The sequence below is a fragment of the Danio rerio genome, chromosome 11 (assembly GCF_052040795.2).
Source record: "Danio rerio strain M-AB ecotype USA chromosome 11, GRCz13ab, whole genome shotgun sequence".
Taxonomy (NCBI): Eukaryota; Metazoa; Chordata; class Actinopteri; order Cypriniformes; family Danionidae; genus Danio; species Danio rerio.
Window position 1 is genome coordinate 34,818,645 of NC_141031.1, and position 18,851 is coordinate 34,837,495.

General features: G+C 37.2%; 2 protein-coding genes and 1 long non-coding RNA gene across 7 annotated transcripts in view; 1 reads left to right on the forward strand and 2 right to left on the reverse strand.

The window, feature by feature from the left end:
• Positions 1-4,031, reverse strand: part of LOC137496713 (uncharacterized) — a 473,958-nt gene extending 469,927 nt beyond the window's left edge. The window contains exon 1 of the long non-coding RNA XR_015502754.1: positions 3,895-4,031. This is a non-coding gene — a long non-coding RNA (uncharacterized LOC137496713). The remainder of the gene's footprint in view (positions 1-3,894) is intronic.
• Positions 1-18,851, forward strand: part of diaph3 (diaphanous-related formin 3) — a 478,885-nt gene that overhangs the window by 334,030 nt on the left and 126,004 nt on the right.
• On the reverse strand, positions 5,749-18,772 carry LOC141376700 (uncharacterized). Its single transcript, XM_087272932.1, has 5 exons — positions 18,741-18,772; positions 14,252-14,318; positions 8,429-8,496; positions 7,809-8,297; positions 5,749-7,706 (listed from the first exon to the last, which is right to left on the reverse strand). The coding sequence occupies exons 1-5, from the start codon at positions 18,770-18,772 to the stop codon at positions 7,619-7,621; spliced, it is 744 nt and encodes a 247-aa protein (XP_087129058.1). The 3' UTR covers positions 5,749-7,618.

Sequence of the window (18,851 nt, forward strand, 5' to 3'; positions counted from 1 at the left end):
GCTCCGGTAGTGAGAGCGTCAAAAATTCTCTAAATTGATCTCGAATTTAAAGAGGCCGTTGCAGCATATCAGCAAATCACATTTTCGCATTAAAAAAAAACATGCTTTCTAGTGTGAAAACGTTGTAGGCCTTTTATCAAATTCATATTATTCCACTTATAGAATATGTCCATGTCTTTTTACTGTAGTTATAGTTAGCATGAGATTTTCGCTTTAAAAATAAACCTATAATAACATTAATGCACATCAGTAACTCGCCTGTAACTTTTTTTTTATTTATGTCCCTGTAAGAGAGCATCATAAACAACTGGAAATCTGGTGACCGCAATATTCAAACCTTTGGGAACAACTGTGGTTGGAACCAAAGTTTACAGGACTGTGTTCTTCTTCTACATTTCGATTGCTTGCCGTCAAACCGCGTCATAGCTCATTACCATAAAGTTGCATGCTCTTCTTGACCCCCCACTGGCGAAGGTGTGAACGCACAGGAGTTTCTTTTTTGTTGATGAACATGAGCAATATTTGGAAGATTGTTGGAAGCCATTGGAATCAATAGTAGGGAAAATATACCATGTAAGTCAGTTTCCAACATCCTTCTAATATATCTTCTCAGGGGAGAATTTAACCAATAAGCGAGGCAAGTGGCCACTTAGAGCCCCAGGGAATCTAGGGGCCCCCAATAAATATCTAGAAGTATTCTGAATAAATATTTAGAAGTATTCCCATTTTAGCCAGCGAAAACCAAACCAAAATCATTAAATCAGTCCCTGTATCTTCCCTTGTATTCAACAGAAGAAAGAAGCTTAGTCTTGAAATAAATGAGGGTAGAATTTTATTTTTGGGATGAACTATCACTTCTTTAAAGCTCAAGTTCTTCAAAGCCTGGTGGATTGTGATTTGCTGTCAGTGTTCATATACAGTATATATATATATATATATATATATATATATATATATATATATATATATATATATATATATATATATATAGAAAAGGGGTTCTAAAAAGATATTCTAAAAGTGATTCCAGTGGAAAAGAGGTATCGCATAGAGGCTAATGGCTAGCATTGTACAGCATGTCCAGAGAGAGCGAGGCCCAGCAGTTAAGGTTTGTCAGTAACACTTTGTAATAGTGTGTGAGGTGCAGAGAGATGGATAGTGTATTCTGAGGTGTTTCCTCACCTCAGCTGTGTGTGGGATTTTCCCCTTAACCCCTCATCAGTCATTTACACACACATACAATGATGCTGACTATGGCTAAAAGCAAAAACTGTGTGGATAGCCCTCATACTCTCGCATTTTTCTTTCTCCTTCACTAAACCCTCATCTCCTTTACCTTTAACGTGTATGTGCATTTGTAAGAATTCACTAGTTCAGTGCCCCTACTGTTAAATATTTTAAAGTCATTAAAGGGATATCTCACCCAAAATTGAAAGTTTGGTTATTTTACTCATCCTTGGGGCAACCGTAGTGGCGTTATTTTCTTCAGTGGAACATTTTTTTTTTTTTTGATGAAATAGTGGTCTGTAGTGATTTAAAAGTAAAAAAAAAAAAATAATAAATAATAATAATAATAATAATAATAATTCTGTCATTTACCCACCCTCATACTCCTTTTCCTCCTACTACTACTATAATATGACTGCAGTAATTTCTTTCACTGAAAATAAAAGGTAATTTTTTTAAAGAATGCTCTGGTGACCTATAGAGGTAGTTCAATAGCTTTCTGTGAGATTAAAACAAAATTTTGTTCATTGTTCGTGAATATTTTTTTCTCTCCAATGAGCTGGCAACCACCAAAGATTATTTAATCATTTAATGGAACTTAGGAACTACATTTCATATCTCAACCAGTCAAACAAATGATTCAGTTTTGTGAATTGAATCTGACACTACATTGAAAAAGTTGTCACTTAGAAGAATGATCTTTTTACTAAACTACATATCTACTTCTCTCACAAACCCCATAAGGAGTACCAGAAAGGATGTCCAACTTTTCAATTTCTAAAGGTATATTTTTAATGAATTCTGAGAAGTGTCTCTTCTTTTTTCTTGCAACTCCTTTATGCTTTTTGTGGATCTTCTAAGTTTTTGTTTCCTGAAATCTTTGATGGAGAGACAGAAACTTCTTGGGTTTCATTACATTATATGAAAGTTTTAGAACTTTTTTCCATTTTCATTCCACTGAATGCAGAAAGTGATAAAGGTTGAGGCTCTATTTTTATAAGTATGTTTATTGAAAATATTAATAGCATTATGTAGAATGTAAGCATACAAACAGTATCAGGACACTTTCTTAACAGTTAGCAAAAGAAAAATAATAATAACAATAAATAAATGAATACAACCCACCCTTTAATGCCTTTAGCCTATTGCACATTTTCTGACGCTTCAGTGAGAATCTGAATCAGTTCGTTTGTGCGCCTGTCAATATAATTTTGTAGCTTTAACAACCACAACAGTCTCTTTAAAAGAGCCACTCACAAAGTGAAATTTTGAATTATTTTGGATTGTTATCTGATAAAATGAAAAAAAAAAAAAAAAAAACAAAACAATAGAAACAGAAAACATTGAAAAAATTTTGACCACTTCATAAAGCCTAATTTGGTTGGAAAGTGCTCTTTTTGTTATTCATTTAATTTGGTCTAATTTGTATCTTTATTTTATTGTATTTTTTGTTGGTCAGTTATCTACAAAATAAAGAAAAAGAACAAATAAATTTTAGGTGAAGTGATGTGCAAAACGTTTTCCAATAATAAGGAAATCATTCAATTTAAGTAAACCTATTATATATAATATAGTATTTCTCACAATTGTATTTGTTTTATGGATTTAAATACTACCTTAGTACTTAATACAACTTGGTATCACGATACTTCAGCTAGTATAGTACCGTAATATGAATTAATGGTATCGTGACAGCCCTAACACATGGTGTAATTGTCACAAATTTTGTCAAAACAATTATTATTTTGATGTATTTAAATATAGTTGCAATGGTTGATGGTAATTATAAACAATAATGTACAGAAATGATGCACAAATAAATCACATTTACAAATATGATAAAACATTGAATAAAACAATAACATAATTTAGAGAAAATAACAACTACAACAACAACATCAAAGATTAGCAAAACTAACAATATTATCCAAAATAATCAATTAATAAAGTTTAACAAAGCTAATGTGTCAAGAAACACGTGGTTCTTTGACGAAAAAATGTGGCTCTTCAGCTTTCTCCCTAGAATAATATTTTACTGTTAAAAAAAATAAATTATAACCATCGTTAGCAATCCTATTAAAAATACAAATACAGTTCCCTTTTATTGTATTTTGTTTTACAGCAAAATGAACAAGAACTCAGTTTACAATAAAAGGACGTTTTGACCAATGCACGTGTGCGAAGCTGTGGATAAACTTGAATCACAACACAAATAACGGGCAAGAAACTTACATATCTATGGTAACCACATGTAAATTTAAACAACATTCTTGAGTGGTGATGATGAGAAGAAAAGAAAACTCTAAATTGTTTCTTCATTCATGGACTTGCTCAACATGTTGCTTCTGCAAACACGATGCTTCATATTTGATTATTTTTTGAGTTGTGCATGGATGTTAATGGGTAAGGTTTTGTTTAAACCTGTATTATTTATAGTAGTTGTATATTTATCAGAAATGGCTCTTTGACTTTAAAAAGGTTCCGGACCCCTGTGTTTAGAGCAACATTACAGTGAGGAAATTATGACTGAATTTTTATTTATTTATTTATTGTTGTTATTATTATTATTATTATTATTATTATTATTATTATTATTATTATTATTAATTGTGTTTTTTATCTTTTTCAATTCAATTCAATTCAGCTTTATTTGTATAGCGCTTTTACAATGTAGATTGTGTCAAAGCAGCTTCACATAAATGGTCATAGTAACTGGAACAGTGTGGTTCAGGTTTTAGTGTTTAAGTTCAGTTCAGTTCAGTTTAGCTCAGTTCAGTGTGATTTAATCATTACTGAGAGTTCAAACACTGAAGAGCAAATTCATCGATGCGCAGCTCTACCAATCCTGAACCATGCGAGGCAGTGGCGACAGCGGAGAGGGAAAAAAAAACTTCACCTGATGAGAGTGAAGAAAAAAAACCTTGAGAGAACCAGACTCAGTTGGGCACGACCATTTTAATTTCTCCGCTGGCCAAAAGTCTTGTGCAGAACTTCATTCGCCGTGGTTTATGCTGGAAGATGGCCTCAATGAAGACTCGTCTGTCCCTGGAGCGTCGCTGGAATCAGACACATGTTCTCCACTCCCCACGACCATCAGCGCAGCAGCAGCTCAGGATATGGCCTGGTCCCGGATATGGAATCCTTGGGATCATCACGTCGCTGGTCTTGGATCCAATCAGTGACTCCGCCTAATCTGAGGACCTCGGGATGAGTATCCCCAGGTGAAAATAGAGAATAAAGAAAATAATTAGCGTAGCTGCTGTTCATAGTGTATATAAGCAAGATGCAGAAGCCTGTGTGGAACCCGCTAGGTGATGCACTGAGTGTATGCTTTACTAAACAGATAGGTCTTTAATCTAGTTTTGAACTGGGAGAGTGTGTCTGAGCCTCGGACATTACCAGGAAGGCTATTCCAGAGTGTAGGAGCCATGAAAGAGAAGGCTCGACCTCCTTTACTTGATTTTGCTATTCTAGGTACTACTAGAAGCCCTGAATTTTGAGATCTTAAGGAACGAGTTGGTTCGTAGCGAGACAGAAGGTTGGTTAGATAAACAGGAGCTAGATTATTTAGAGCTTTATAGGTGAGAAGTAATATTTTAAATTCAATACGAAATTTAACAGGCAGCCAGTGTAAGGAGGATAAAATTGGGGTTATATGATCATATTTTCTAGACCTGGTCAGAACTCTGGCTGCTGCATTTTGTACTAATTGAAGTTTGTTAATAGAGGATGCTGGGCAGCCAGCAAATAGAGCATTACAGTAATCCAGTCTCGAAGTCATAAAAGCATGGACTAGCTTTTCTGCATCTGAGATGGATAGCATATTTCGTAATTTAGCGATATTTCTCAGATGAAAGAAGGCAGTTTTTGTGACATGGGATATATGGTTTTTAAAAGTTAGATTGCAGTCTAATATGACACCCAAATCTTTTATAGTAGAGCTAAAGCTAACTTTGTATCCCTCTAATTGTAAATTGAGTTGCGAGATCTGCTGTGTGCAAGATTTAGGCCCAATAAGTAATAATTCTGTTTTGTCTGAGTTTAAGAGAAGAAAATTGTTGGTCATCCAGTCTTTGATGTCTTTGATACACTCAGTTAGTTTAGAAAGTTCAGACGTCTCGTCAGGTTTAGTGGAAATATATAATTGAGTATCATCTGCATAGCAGTGAAAGCTGATCCCATGTCTTCTAATAATGTCTCCCAGAGGTAGCATGTAAATTGTAAACAGTAAAGGGCCTAAAACTGATCCTTGAGGCACCCCATACTTTACTGGGCAGATTTGTGAAGGCTGTCCATTAAGATTCACAAACTGGTAGCGGTCAGTTAAGTATGACTTAAACCATTGTAGAGCCTGTCCCTGGACACCTGTAGACTTTAAGCGATTTATGAGGATATTGTGGTCAATGGTATCAAATGCCGCACTAAGATCGAGTAAAACTAATAGCGAGACGCACCCTCGGTCAGCAGCTAAGAGTAAATCGTTGGTTATTTTCACTAAGGCGGTTTCTGTACTGTGGTGAGCCCTGAAACCTGACTGAAACACTTCAAAAATATTGTTCGTCTGCAGATAAGAGCATAATTGAGTGGAAACAACTTTTTCTAGTATTTTAGACATAAATGGAAGATTAGAAATAGGCCTATAGTTAGCTAAGTTGTTGGTGTCTAGTTGCGGTTTCTTAATAATAGGCTTAATAACAGCTAGCTTGTAAGAGTTTGGAACATGGCCTATAGATAAAGAAGAGTTGATAATGTTAAGAAGAGGTTCTCCTATAGCAGGTAGCAGCTCTTTCAGTAATTTTGTTGGAATTGAGTCCAGCATACACGTAGCTGGTTTAGAGCTATTTATAATTTTTACTAACTCTTCATGTTCTATGATTTTGAAGCAGTGTAGGTTATTATTATGATTTAATGAAATATTTACAGGATTTGGAGTATAAGCCGGTGCAGAAAGTTTGGCATCTCCTATTTTCTGTCTAAAGCCTTCTATTTTATTACTGAAAAAATTCATGAAATCATCACTACTAATTTGCGGTGGAGTAGTTTGTTCCAAGGATGACCGATTATTTGCTAATTTAGAGATGGTGTTAAATAAAAATCTAGGATTGTTATGATTATTTTCTATCAGTTTGCGCAGGTGCTCGGTCCTGGCAGATTTTAGAGCCCTCCTATAGCTGGACATACTGTCTTTGTACGCAATTCTAAAGACCTCTAAATTAGTTTTTTTCCATTTACGTTCCAGGGCGCGGGTTGCTGTTTTGAGCGCACGAGTATGACTATTATACCACGGTATAGTTTTAATCTCTCTAGCCTTTTTTAATTTGATGGGTGCCACAGTATTTAGTGTGCTAGTAAAGATGGCATCCATACTGCTGGTTACTACATCAAGATCATTTGAGTTTGCGGGTGCATTACGAAATAGAGAGAGATCAGGTAAGTTATTTATAAATTCATCTTTAGTTGACGGAACAATAGCTCTACTAGGGCGGAGTATTGGAGCGGGTTTGCTGATTTCAGGTAAACATAGCTTATATAGTAAGAGGTAGTGATCTGTAATATCATCACTTTGTGGTATAATGTCTACGTCAATAACCTCGATTCCATAAGACAGAATTAGATCTAATGTATGCTTTAAGCGATGGGTTGGACCCACAACGTTTTGCTTTATCCCAAGTGAGTGTATTAAATCCATAAACGCGAGTCCTAATGTATCATTAGCGTCATCTATGTGGATGTTAAAGTCACCTACAATTAGCATTTTATCAGTTTTGACTAGTAAGTCAGAAATAAAATCAGAAAATTCTTTTAGAAATTTGACATAGGGTCCTGGGGGTCTATATATGGTGATTAAAGCGAGAGATAACATAGGTTTTTGTATAGTATCTGGCAGCTGAACATTAAGCGATAATACTTCAAAGGAGCTAAACATAAGTCCGTTTCTCTGTTTAATATTAAGGAAATCACTAAAGATTGATGCAACTCCACCACCACGACCAGTTTGACGAGCCTCATGTTTATATAAGAATCCTGGAGGAGTTGCTTCATTTAAGCTAATATAGTCATTTTGTTTCAGCCAGGTTTCAGTGAGACAGAGTGCATTAAGATTGTTTTCTGTTATTATTTCATTAATGATAAGTGCTTTAGGTGCAAGTGACCTGATGTTTAGGAGACCAAGTTTTACGAAATTTGTATTTTCACTTTCTACTGGTTTTTCTGGTTTGATTCTTACTAGATTTTTCCTGGAGCACACAGTACGTTTATTTCTTAATCTAATAATACGAGGAACAGACACAGTCTCTATAGGATTCGCCAGATATGCCTTACTGATGTTTAAGTGGGGTGAACAAGAGTCTAAGTGGCTATAGTGTGAATTTTGTGAATTTTTACCTGCTAGTCAGATGGTGCGAAGTAGTCTGGAGATGTTGTCCGACAGGAGTTCAGCTCCGGCTCGACTGGGGTGCAGGCCGTCAGGACGGAAGAGCCTAGGACGCTCCCAGAAAAGATTCCAGTTATTAGCAAAGAGCAATTTCTGTTCTTTACACCATGTTATTAGCCACTCATTCAAAGCTAAAAGTCTACTGAACCTTTCATTTCCTCGGCGGTAGGTAGGAAGCGGCCCAGAAACGATGATCTGCGTGGCGGGCGAGGTGCGTCGAACCGTCTCGATCAGGCTCCTGAAGTCCTTCTTCAGGATCTCCGACTGCCGGAGCCCGGTGTCGTTTGTCCCCACGTGGAGGACAACGGCACCAGGGCTCTCGGCAGCGCCCAGGATGGTTGGAATCTGTGTAGAAATATTTCTCACACGGGCACCAGGAAAGCAGAAAGTACGTACTTTATTACCTTTTGAGGAGGCGGCACGGACGTGACGAACGATCGAGTCACCGATGATGGCCACATCGGGACCCGACTCGCGGAGAGGGGAGAAGCGGTTCTCCGTGGAGATCTCGAACACAGGCGGAGACGTTCTGCCCCGGGATCTGGGAAGCACCTTGCGCGGCTGCACCCAGGCGCCGTGGTAGCCGGGTGTCGGCGTGAACGACGCCTGGCTGAGCCGCGCCCCGGGTGCGCTGGGCCTGGACAGAGAAGGACGCGGGGTTGAGGTAGAGGGAATGATGTGGTTGTAATTTCCACGTACCTTAGGTGATGAGACGGCCTTAGCATTATGTACGACGAGAAGCCGTTCCCGTAGCCGCAACCGTCTTACCACCAGCGCGCGGATCTGGGACTCCACTTCTTCCAGCTCCAGCTCCAACGCCTCCATCGATGCTTCTCCTGCACACAAGGACAGAGACGGAAGCGACATTTTACGGGGTAAAGAGCAAAGCCAGTAAGTCAAAAGTGTATGGTTAAAGAGGTCGGTAGCTTTAGCTGACCAGCGGCGCTAGCAGGCTAAAGCTACAAACAACAGGCGGATGCTCGAGGGACAGACCGTTTTTAAAGCAGTTTTGTTTGTATAAATGTATTAAGGGTTTGGTCACCCTAAGTAGGAGAGACAAATACTTAGCGAATGAGGAAGAATTTAATGATTAAGATTTAAATTGCGAGTAAATAGCAAGTCCAAACTTCAAGCACACAGTGTGTGACCGAACGGAGACAGTGACGCCAGTGACGTCACTGAGACGTATAATTTTGAATGGGGAAATGAGTAACGGTCAATATGACGAATGAATTCCCGCCCACTAGTACAGGAGGCAATCATAGATTGTTATATACTGACATATTTTTTGACTTGCAAACAAAGAGTTGCTGTCATTTCTGGACGTGATTCGTCATCAACACCAAGTTGTAGATTACTTCCTAATCTGCAATTGCCTCTCTGGATATACCACTAACTGTACTCAAAAAAATAAATAAATAAGAAAAAATAATAAAATAAAAAATTACTAATGCTTTCCTTCTTAGACTTTACAGACCTGAAACTTGCCTATAGCACTAATTCATTGTTGCTCTTATAGCTGTGTAAATTGCTTCCTTGCCCTCATTTGTAAGTCGCTTTGGATAAAAGCATCTGCTAAATGACTTAATACTTCCGAAGACCAGCACAATCAGACAATCATTATTCAGAGGATGGTAATGTGTAGAACGGCAATAAATGAGGTTGGTGTTGTGATCTAGTTCCTTTCGAGTGAACATGCGCATTAGCTCTGGCAACATGAAAATATGCCGATTTAGTTTGATTCGGAGGTTTAGAAACAAAACTTATGAGACAGATGTTGAGTAATTGTATCGGTAATTCTAAATATGTAATGTAATCGTAAGCTTGGCAAGCAGTTTTGGAGAATTTGATAATTCCCTATTTAGACAGAATGCTCGAGATGCGATTCTTTTTAAATGTCAATAATCCAAATGTTCCTTCAGTATGGCAGGACAATTAGTCTTTCTAGACACTTGGGTCAAAACCCCTTTAAGGCAAGTCATTTCACTCTGCGGCCATCTTTGAATCGCATCTCGAGCATTCTGTCTAAATAGGGAATTATCAAATTCTCCAAAACTGCTTGCCAAGCTTACGATTACATTACATATTTAGAATTACCGATACAATTACTCAACATCTGTCTCATAAGTTTTGTTTCTAAACCTCCGAATCAAACTAAATCGGCATATTTTCATGTTGCCAGAGCTAATGCGCATGTTCACTCGAAAGGAACTAGATCACAACACCAACCTCATTTATTGCCGTTCTACACATTACCATCCTCTGAATAATGATTGTCTGATTGTGCTGGTCTTCGGAAGTATTAAGTCATTTAGCAGATGCTTTTATCCAAAGCGACTTACAAATGAGGGCAAGGAAGCAATTTACACAGCTATAAGAGCAACAATGAATTAGTGCTATAGGCAAGTTTCAGGTCTGTAAAGTCTAAGAAGGAAAGCATTAGTAATTTTTTATTTTATTATTTTTTCTTATTTATTTATTTTTTTGAGTACAGTTAGTGGTATATCCAGAGAGGCAATTGCAGATTAGGAAGTAATCTACAACTTGGTGTTGATGACGAATCACGTCCAGAAATGACAGCAACTCTTTGTTTGCAAGTCAAAAAATATGTCAGTATATAACAATCTATGATTGCCTCCTGTACTAGTGGGCGGGAATTCATTCGTCATATTGACCGTTACTCATTTCCCCATTCAAAATTATACGATTGACATGTCTTGTGTATTCTATATCTTTGACTTGGTGGCATCAGACATGCTCAGTCACAGAAGCTGGGTCATGCCCCTATATCTCTGATGCTTTCACAGCCAGAGGCAGCTTCATACGCTGTGTGAGATTAAAATGACTGGGGGTGACTGGGGTAGAGGTTTTGATTCACATTTGTTTGAATAAATCAGTGTCGTGCGTGGGTTACAGCGATTGCTATTGATTCAGACTGAACTTATGCCTATTTATTCAGCATTGTGAGATTTACCTTGTACTGTACTGTAGTGTTCCAAATAATCAATATCAACACAATAGAGTGGACGTATATCCTATACTGCCTCTTAGACCATTGAAACCACTATTAAATCCTGGGATTGTGACCTGCGTGTCAAGATATAACCTACACTTAGATGAATACGCATAGCTTTCTTTAGAAAACCGAAAAAAAAAAAGATTTTATGCTTTAACAAAGTGACCTTCGGCATAGCTGTGATAATGAAGTGGCTAAACACATATAATATTCTTTTCAGGAGTGAAAACATACATTCATTCTCTTGTGCTGTTGTGTGTGTGTTTCTCTAAGAGCCTGTTCTTGAAGGTAAGTCTTCTATCATGGTGTTCAGCCAAGGATTAGACCAGCTCTTATGTTATTATTTTCTATTATGCTGCTGAATAGGCATAATGGAACATCCTCAGCCTTCTGTACATTTTTCCCTCTGAGCTGTTATTGACATCTAATAACTAGTTCACTCAGCGTTCAGCATCTGCTCCCGAAAGCTGACTCACGACTGAGCTGTCGTACATCGCGGCGCTGTCGACTTAATGGTTGCGTCTGTTGACAAGCACGCTCTAAACTGCTATCGATGCGTTACCTGAGTGTGGTGGCCACTGTGCCAGAGGTTGCATTGACTTATCTGTCACATGCTGTTGAGATGAAGCTACCAGTCTCAAACGAAGCAGGTTAGGTAAGACCTCCATCTGTGTAGAGCTTCTGTATTGATCCAATGGCATCTGTGCTATTCTGCCATATCCCATTATAACTGGCTGCTGAGAGCCTGGTTCAGGGCAACATCACCTACTGTTTAGAAAGTAATGGACCCTCTTCACTGATCATGCTTTTACATGCTTTTTATTTAATATGGTATCATTAAAAAAACCATTGTGAATTTGCTAATAACAAACGATGGACGAATTATGGCAAATTTGTTGTTTTCTCTTTTCTAACTAACCCTCTCGTACACTTTTTCTCTTGTTTTTATTGGAGGTTAAAGATTCAAAGCAACTATAATGCTGTTAACATAGTTAGCACTAACTTTAACTCTTCCTCAGCATGGAAATGGAAAATTACAAACAAATGGCGAGTAAGACATTGATATCAGGCCTTCAATATCCTGGAATTTTGAAATATAGACTTTGAAAGTAAGGGGATTTCATATTTTTTAATCATGCACTATAACGCTGCACAATATATCGTTTCATATTGATATCTTACTATGATTATTCACAATAGTCACATCGCAGAATCTGCAATGCCAAGTTCAGATTTAGTTTCTTCATCCCTCGGGAGTTTTTAGTGAAATTATAGATGACCATGAACCACATTGTTGAGTGATTGTGAAGTTTAACGTTAAATAAAGAGAAAGAGTGCTTGTTGGATTTGTTTTTAAGGCCTTTAACTAATTTGTGTGCATGAAATCATAACAATGAAAATGTATTATATTTATCTTTATACAATGAAGACTGCAGTTTTAATTTCATGCATTTGATTACACAACGTATACTCGAATACAGTTACTCACCAAATAAAAATGCATTTATGCAGATTTATGCAGATTATCTGGCCTATGAAATCATGCCAATCAATATAGAATGAGTTCTTTCTAAATTGAGCTATACAAGTCATGTGGTGAAATGAGTGTGTTTGCATTGCAATAAATAACACAGAAAAACAAGATATGGCAATGTCAGATTTCATCAGCCCTTATGGAATATCATGAAGTCTAGTTTGTCACTTTTAAGTTCAGTTTACATTTTATTGAAAGGTAATTTTTCTAAATCATGTATTTTTATCATTGTTTCACACGTTTTGCCTTCAGTTATGATTTTCAGTGCAATTTAATTCCTTTAAAACTCATTAACCGGCAGTCATTTAAGTCAATTGTAATCACCAAGCTACTAAGGCAAACATGCCAGGAACCTGTACATTTCAAGAGCTTTGCTTTAAATTCTCAAATCTGACACAAGTTATCAATTGTTGCTGTCATAATGGCTATTAAATTCCTCAAAAATAATATTTAAGTTTAAGCAATTGTAATATTATGCAAAGTGCAACATTGCCTTGTTTTTCTGTTTATTTTAGGCCATGGAAATAATTTTTTTGTCAATAAAAGTCAGGGGAAATTTAAGTAATAAGTAAGTAGGCATGGGCTGGTAAAAGATTCTGCTGTTATGATAACCTTGGTTAAAAATATCACGGTTTCAGGGTATCACGGTATTGTGATTACTGCTCTAAAATAAGTTCTTTATAATATCTGGGTTAAAAAAAAAAAAAAAACTTTTTCCCCCACTGAACACAAAATATTTCAATTTAAGAAACATCTCAAATATTTTGACCAGTAGCTTTTGTTGTACAAGTTCCTTTTCTGCTGGATATACTGTTGCTCTAAAAAAAACTAAATACAATCGTTGTGAAAAACATATATATAAAAAAACAAAACAAAACAAAAAAATCTTACATATACCTTAAGAATGATATAACAGAAAACTTTAAAATGGTTTTAAAGCCTTGACTTTTGCAAACCGCAGTATACCCTGAAACCGGTTATTGTCCTATGGCTATAAGTAAGTTAATTTGACTTTTGGCTAATAGTGGGAACCCTGTAATACAAACATGAAAATCTGAAAGACTAAAATAGTTTTTTGTTTTTGTATATTGTACTCCAAAATAGGGCTGCATGATGTTGCAAAAATGTAGCATTGCAATATATTTTTATTTTGCAATATATGCTGCGATATGAATACAATTTCACCAAATGACTTAATATCTCAATTTGGAAAGAATTTATAATGTTAGAATGATTGGGATGTTTTTTGTCATGGAAGTGCATCTCCTTAAAATCTCATAAGAAATCTATAATACAGTAAAGAAACAGTTGAAATAAACAGTGTTTTATCATTTCCCAAGTATAATAGCATTCAAATACAGTAATTATACTGTATATGAAAACATAATAAATTCACATAATTCAATCAAATTAATTGTGATTAAGGTTACGCATTATATAATCAGGCTTCAAAAACACATGCAAATCATTAATTATAATGCATATCCTGCAATGTGACTATTGCGAATGATCACATTGCGATATCGATGCTTAAACAATATATTGTGCGGCCCTATTCCAAAGGTTAGTTTAAAAAGAAATAGCATACAGGTATGATGACTTCACCCTTAAAATGAACATTGCAAAGCAAGTGTATTGAGCTGGTTGCTGACAGAAACTTGAATCCCAAATGTGAATTATCTAACTGTTTGCTCTCTCAGTGAAGACTCACTTCACTATAACAAATTGGACACTCAGGTGGCACAAAAAAGTCGATACCTTCCAGCGAAATGTTTTGAAATGTGCAAAAATTTGAATTCAGCCAATATGTGTAGCAACTAAGTCACACGCAGTGTATTAGAAGTCTAGAAGTGTTGAAGGAAGGGCATGATCATTATGAATCCCCCTCCTGTATTAGTGTTGATATTGATGTCCGTGCTGCCGAGCGTGAGGTCACGCACCGCTGCTTTTCATTCTCTCCTAATTCTAATGAAAGTGTTTAAAGTGCTCGGGTGTGTGCGCATAGTCACAGGGCCGTGTGAGGAAAGCTGATTTAGCCTACCTTCCATCTCGCTATCCTCTTCCCCTCGTCAGGATTTACTGTGATCGCAGACTGTGGCCGTAATCCGCTGCACGCAATGGGGAATAAGCCTCGTTATCATGTGACTTATACTCTGTCCTGGCCTGCCGTCAATAGCCATATTTCCTGCTCATTTAGGGGACCACTGCTGCAACTATGGATATGTTGGAGATCTGTGAGCTGTGCAGAAAATGGACTGTGCTTTCTGCCATTCATGAGGAGCTGCCCTATTAGAGAAGGTGTAGACAGTTTCTCCACTGTACAGATATTAGATATGAAGTTTGAATAGATGTCCTTTAGCTACTTTATCATTTACCAGGTCGGGACCCCTTTTTGTCTTCATGACGCCTTAATTTCTAAGGCATAGATATATAAAGGCAGATTATTATACTGCAGATGTTTTAGCTGATGTCCTTTCCAACACATCGTGAAGATGCTCTGTTGGATTAAAGTCTGTGACTATGAAGGCAGTGTATGCCGAGTTCAGACTGCATGATTTTCAAAGTAGTCGTGTCACAGATTTTGCATGACTATCTGGGCTAGCATTTTGTCGCTACTTTGTTAACACTGCAAGACTGATCGGCGACAGGGGCTTTCACATTGCATGACTTTACAATAGGAAGAATCGCCGACAACTTCTTCCAAACTGAGTCTCACAACCAAAAACATGTAGTATATCTTTTGTTATTAACTACATAACGAGAAAAGCCTTTAATGGGGTAGAAAAGTACATATTTGCTCACCTGGGTTTGAAGGGAAGTAGCAATTTCTCCTCAACTTTCTTTTTTAACTTTCTGTATGAGACGTCAAACCGACACGGGTGCTCCTGTCAAACCTTCACTAGTTTTTCCTCCATTTCTTGGGTCCAAATAAACCGAAAATTAGCGCTTTTAACTTCTCCCTCAACCTCCTGCTGGCGTGCAGGTACACACACAAAGTGAATGCTGCTTTTTCATTGGATGTTGGCGATCGCCGATGTTATTTCCAGTCAAAACTTATTTCACACAGCATGTTTTGAATCGCCAACGGCTCCAGATATTTAACATGCCAAATATTTCACAGGCATCGGTGACTCATCTGCGATTATCTCAAATCATGTCTTTGATAGTTCATACTGTGCACTCACGTGCACGAGCACCGATTTGCCTGTGATTTCAGGCATTTGTGATTTTTCAAAACCTGTTGATAAGTCAAAATCGGGGCTAACATCTTGTCTGAACTCGGCATTAGTTGTAACACACTCAATGCCATGTTCAAGAAGCCAGTTTGAGATTTGTGACATGGTGTGTTATCCTGCTGGAAGTAGCCATTACATTGTGGGTACACTGTAGTCATAAAGGGATGGACATGGTTAGGAACAATACTCTAGTTGGTTGTAGAGCTTAAACTATGTTGAATTGCTACAAAGGGGCCTAAAGTGTGCTAAGAAAAATATCCTCACATGTTTTCTCCTTCAGTAGCAGGTTATTTGAGTTACTGTTGCCTTTCTATTAGCTCAAACCAGTCTGGCCGTTCTCCTCTGACCTCTGGCATAAAAAAAAAGTATTTCCACTAAGAGAATGGCTGCTTATTGAATTTTCCCCTTCAGACAAAACTCTATAAAATGGTTGTGTTTTAAAATCCCACCAGATCAGCCACTACCCAGACCAGCCTATCTGGCACCTACAACACACTCGGCCACTTTAGTCATCTTCCCTATTAAGATGCTTGGTATTGACAGTGTCTACAAGTCTAAATTCATTAATTTTCCTTCGGTTTAATCCTCTAATTTATTAGGGGTTGCCACCGTGGAATGAACCGGCAACTATTCCAGCATATGTTTTATGCAGCGGATGCCCTTTCAGCCACAACCCAGTACTGGTTAAATTCCATACACTCTCGCATTCACACACGCACGACGGACACACACAATGAGTTCCTGTGAGGCGACAGTGCTAACCACTGAGCCGCCGTGTTGCCTCTGTCTAAATACAATGAGTTGCAAGGTGATAGGCCAGGGATAAGCAAACTCGGTCCTGGAGGATGTCCTGCATGGTTTAGCTCCAACACTAATCAAACACACCTGAACAAGCTAATCAAGGTCATCAAGATCACTAGAAATCTATAAGCAGGTGTGTTTGATTTGAGTTGGAGCTAAACTGTGCAGGACACCGGCCCTCCAGGACAGAGTTTGCCCACCCGTGTGATAGGCTGATTAGATATTTGTGATAATGGGCAGTTCAACACGTGTCCTAATCAAACGCAGTGAGCATAGTGCACTATTCGAGGAAGCAGTCATTTGTAGTGGTGTCCAGAAAAATAGTGGACGTTCTGAAGTGCCCTCAATCAATTCCACAATGCACTGCCATACCAAGTGTACAACTGATATTCATACAACAGAGAATACTAGAGAACAGAATGCTAGAGATTAGCCATAATGCACTTGTTTTTTAATTTTCACATCTGACCAAGAGATGGTGTTCACAGATGAATTTTATTGGTGAAAGTTTCTTAATAAATTATTGAATTCCTAATCTGATGTTTTTATACACTGAAAAAAATTATATCTGCAAAATTGTTGCAAACAATTTATGTTGAATTTAAACCCATTAAATTAAAATAATGTTTAACTTTATTTGTTTAAATTCAGCTCGAATAAATTGTTTACAACCACTTAACCTAAAAACAACTAGTAAATCCAAGGAATCATCTTAGAATAATTTTTTCAGTGTACATGACAGAAATCAAAGCACTTTGTTTGATTACTAATACACAGTTCCCAATGAGTCTATATAACCATTACAGAGTCTGAAAAAGAAGTTGATTTTTAAGAAAATCTAATCGGAGAAATTTAACAACCAGCAAAGCACAAACAATGCATTGCAGTGCATTGAGTGCTCCAATTCACTCACTTGTTTCTATCACTCCATTGAGTGGTCTGTGTTAGTAGATTATGTTGGGAATAGTAAGTTTGGGTACAGCCTAAGCATAAGTTTGCTATAGTATAGTGTAGGGTATTTAGTGTAATGAGCTGGTAACATTCAGTTTGCGAATGTAATCTTAAAGAAAAAAAATGTGTAAATGATAAAAAACTGAAGTGAAGAAATTTATTTAATAAATGTGTTTTCATCATGCCTCATTTGCATGTCTTATCCCAACAGATACACAACGTGTTATAACATTAATATTAGGTTAGATTACGATTGCCAACGTTTAAATTCAATGTTATTTTGACGTCTAAAAACGACATGAAATGATGTTGATATTTTGTTGATTTTAGGTTGTGTTAGAAAGTGACCAAAGTTGGGCCAACATCTAAATTAAGGTCATATTGACGTCAAATACTGACATTTATTTGTCAGGTATGGAAACCAAAATCCAATGTCTGATAGATGACATTGGATATTTTGTGGATTTTAAGGTTATGTTGGAAAGTGACCAAAATCCAACGTCCAGCCAACATTTTAAACCACCGTCATGTTGACGTCAAATGATGACATTTATTCGTCAGGTATGGCAGCCAAAATCCTGAAAGATGTCATATTGGTAACGTCCTCACAACGTCAATCTTTAACATGATTAGCCATTGACATTTTGTTGTTTTTAGGTTGCATTGTTAAGTAAACAAAATGCAACGTCTGTCCGACATTGGACATTGACGTTGGGTTCTGACATCAACCCAATTTTCATTTCCAAACAAAATGCAACATCCAATGACGTCCCATGCCTGCTGGGATGATACAAAAAAGGTCTCAGTTGTTGCAGTAATGTATTTATATTTTCACAAGTGTCAGAAAAATTTCTAGATGTATGCATTACTTTTGTAAATACATTTAACTTCTTTAGTGTGGCACTCAAACCCTTATGCAAATGACAGAATTATGAATTCAGGTTATTCTTCCATCGCCTTTACTTCTCCATTTGTGTTGAACTCTTTCTCTCCCACTCCTTCTTTCTGCCTTTTCTCATTAAACTTGTCCGTCTTTTGCCTCTTACACCTTACCTTTGTGCGAGGTGTGCCACTGGCTCTGTTCCGCACACTTACAAATACATCCATTATCTGGAGAAGGCTTTTAAGGCTGGAGAGAAAAAAGAGGGCTGAAGAAAGAGGCATATGAAGTGTTAGGACAAGGTGACTGCTCTAATGATGTTTCTTTCAGATAGCTTGTTCTGATTGCCCGAGTGTTCTTACACCTAGAAAAGTAGCCCTCATCAAACCAAAAGAGGAGTTATAGATTTCTAACAACCCTCTTCAACCACTAATGGTCCAAAAAGAAAAGAAAGCGAGCAAGGAGGAGAAATTTGGCTCTGCTCTTGCCACCCAGATTTTCTTGAAAACACCTGAAGTGTTGAGAGCATTGTCAAAAAAAAAAAAAAAAATAGAGAGAGAAACCTGGGGATAAAGTGGCTTAGTTAATGAGAGGTCTCTTTCACTCTTTCTGCTACAATTTACTCTACTTAGCGCTGTTTTCTTCCGGTTTGTCTATCTTACTTGTAAATGTCAGTTGATGCATTGTTGCCCATCATGGGTGCTCGACTTTATTATCACTTGTAAAAATTCTATTCAATTTTTACCAATTGCCATTTTCCCAATGCTGTCATT

Excerpts from the sequence above, each read along its gene's own strand:
- LOC141376700 (XM_087272932.1), bottom strand. The coding sequence starts at position 18,772 with ATGGGCAACAATGCATCAACTGACATTTACAA. Across the intron at positions 14,319-18,740 it reads GCATCAACTGACATTTACAA|CGGATTACGGCCACAGTCTG; the intron begins GTAAGATAGACA and ends CATTGCGTGCAG. Across the intron at positions 7,707-7,808 it reads TACCGCCGAGGAAATGAAAG|GCTCTTCCGTCCTGACGGCC; the intron begins GTTCAGTAGACT and ends GGAGCGTCCTAG.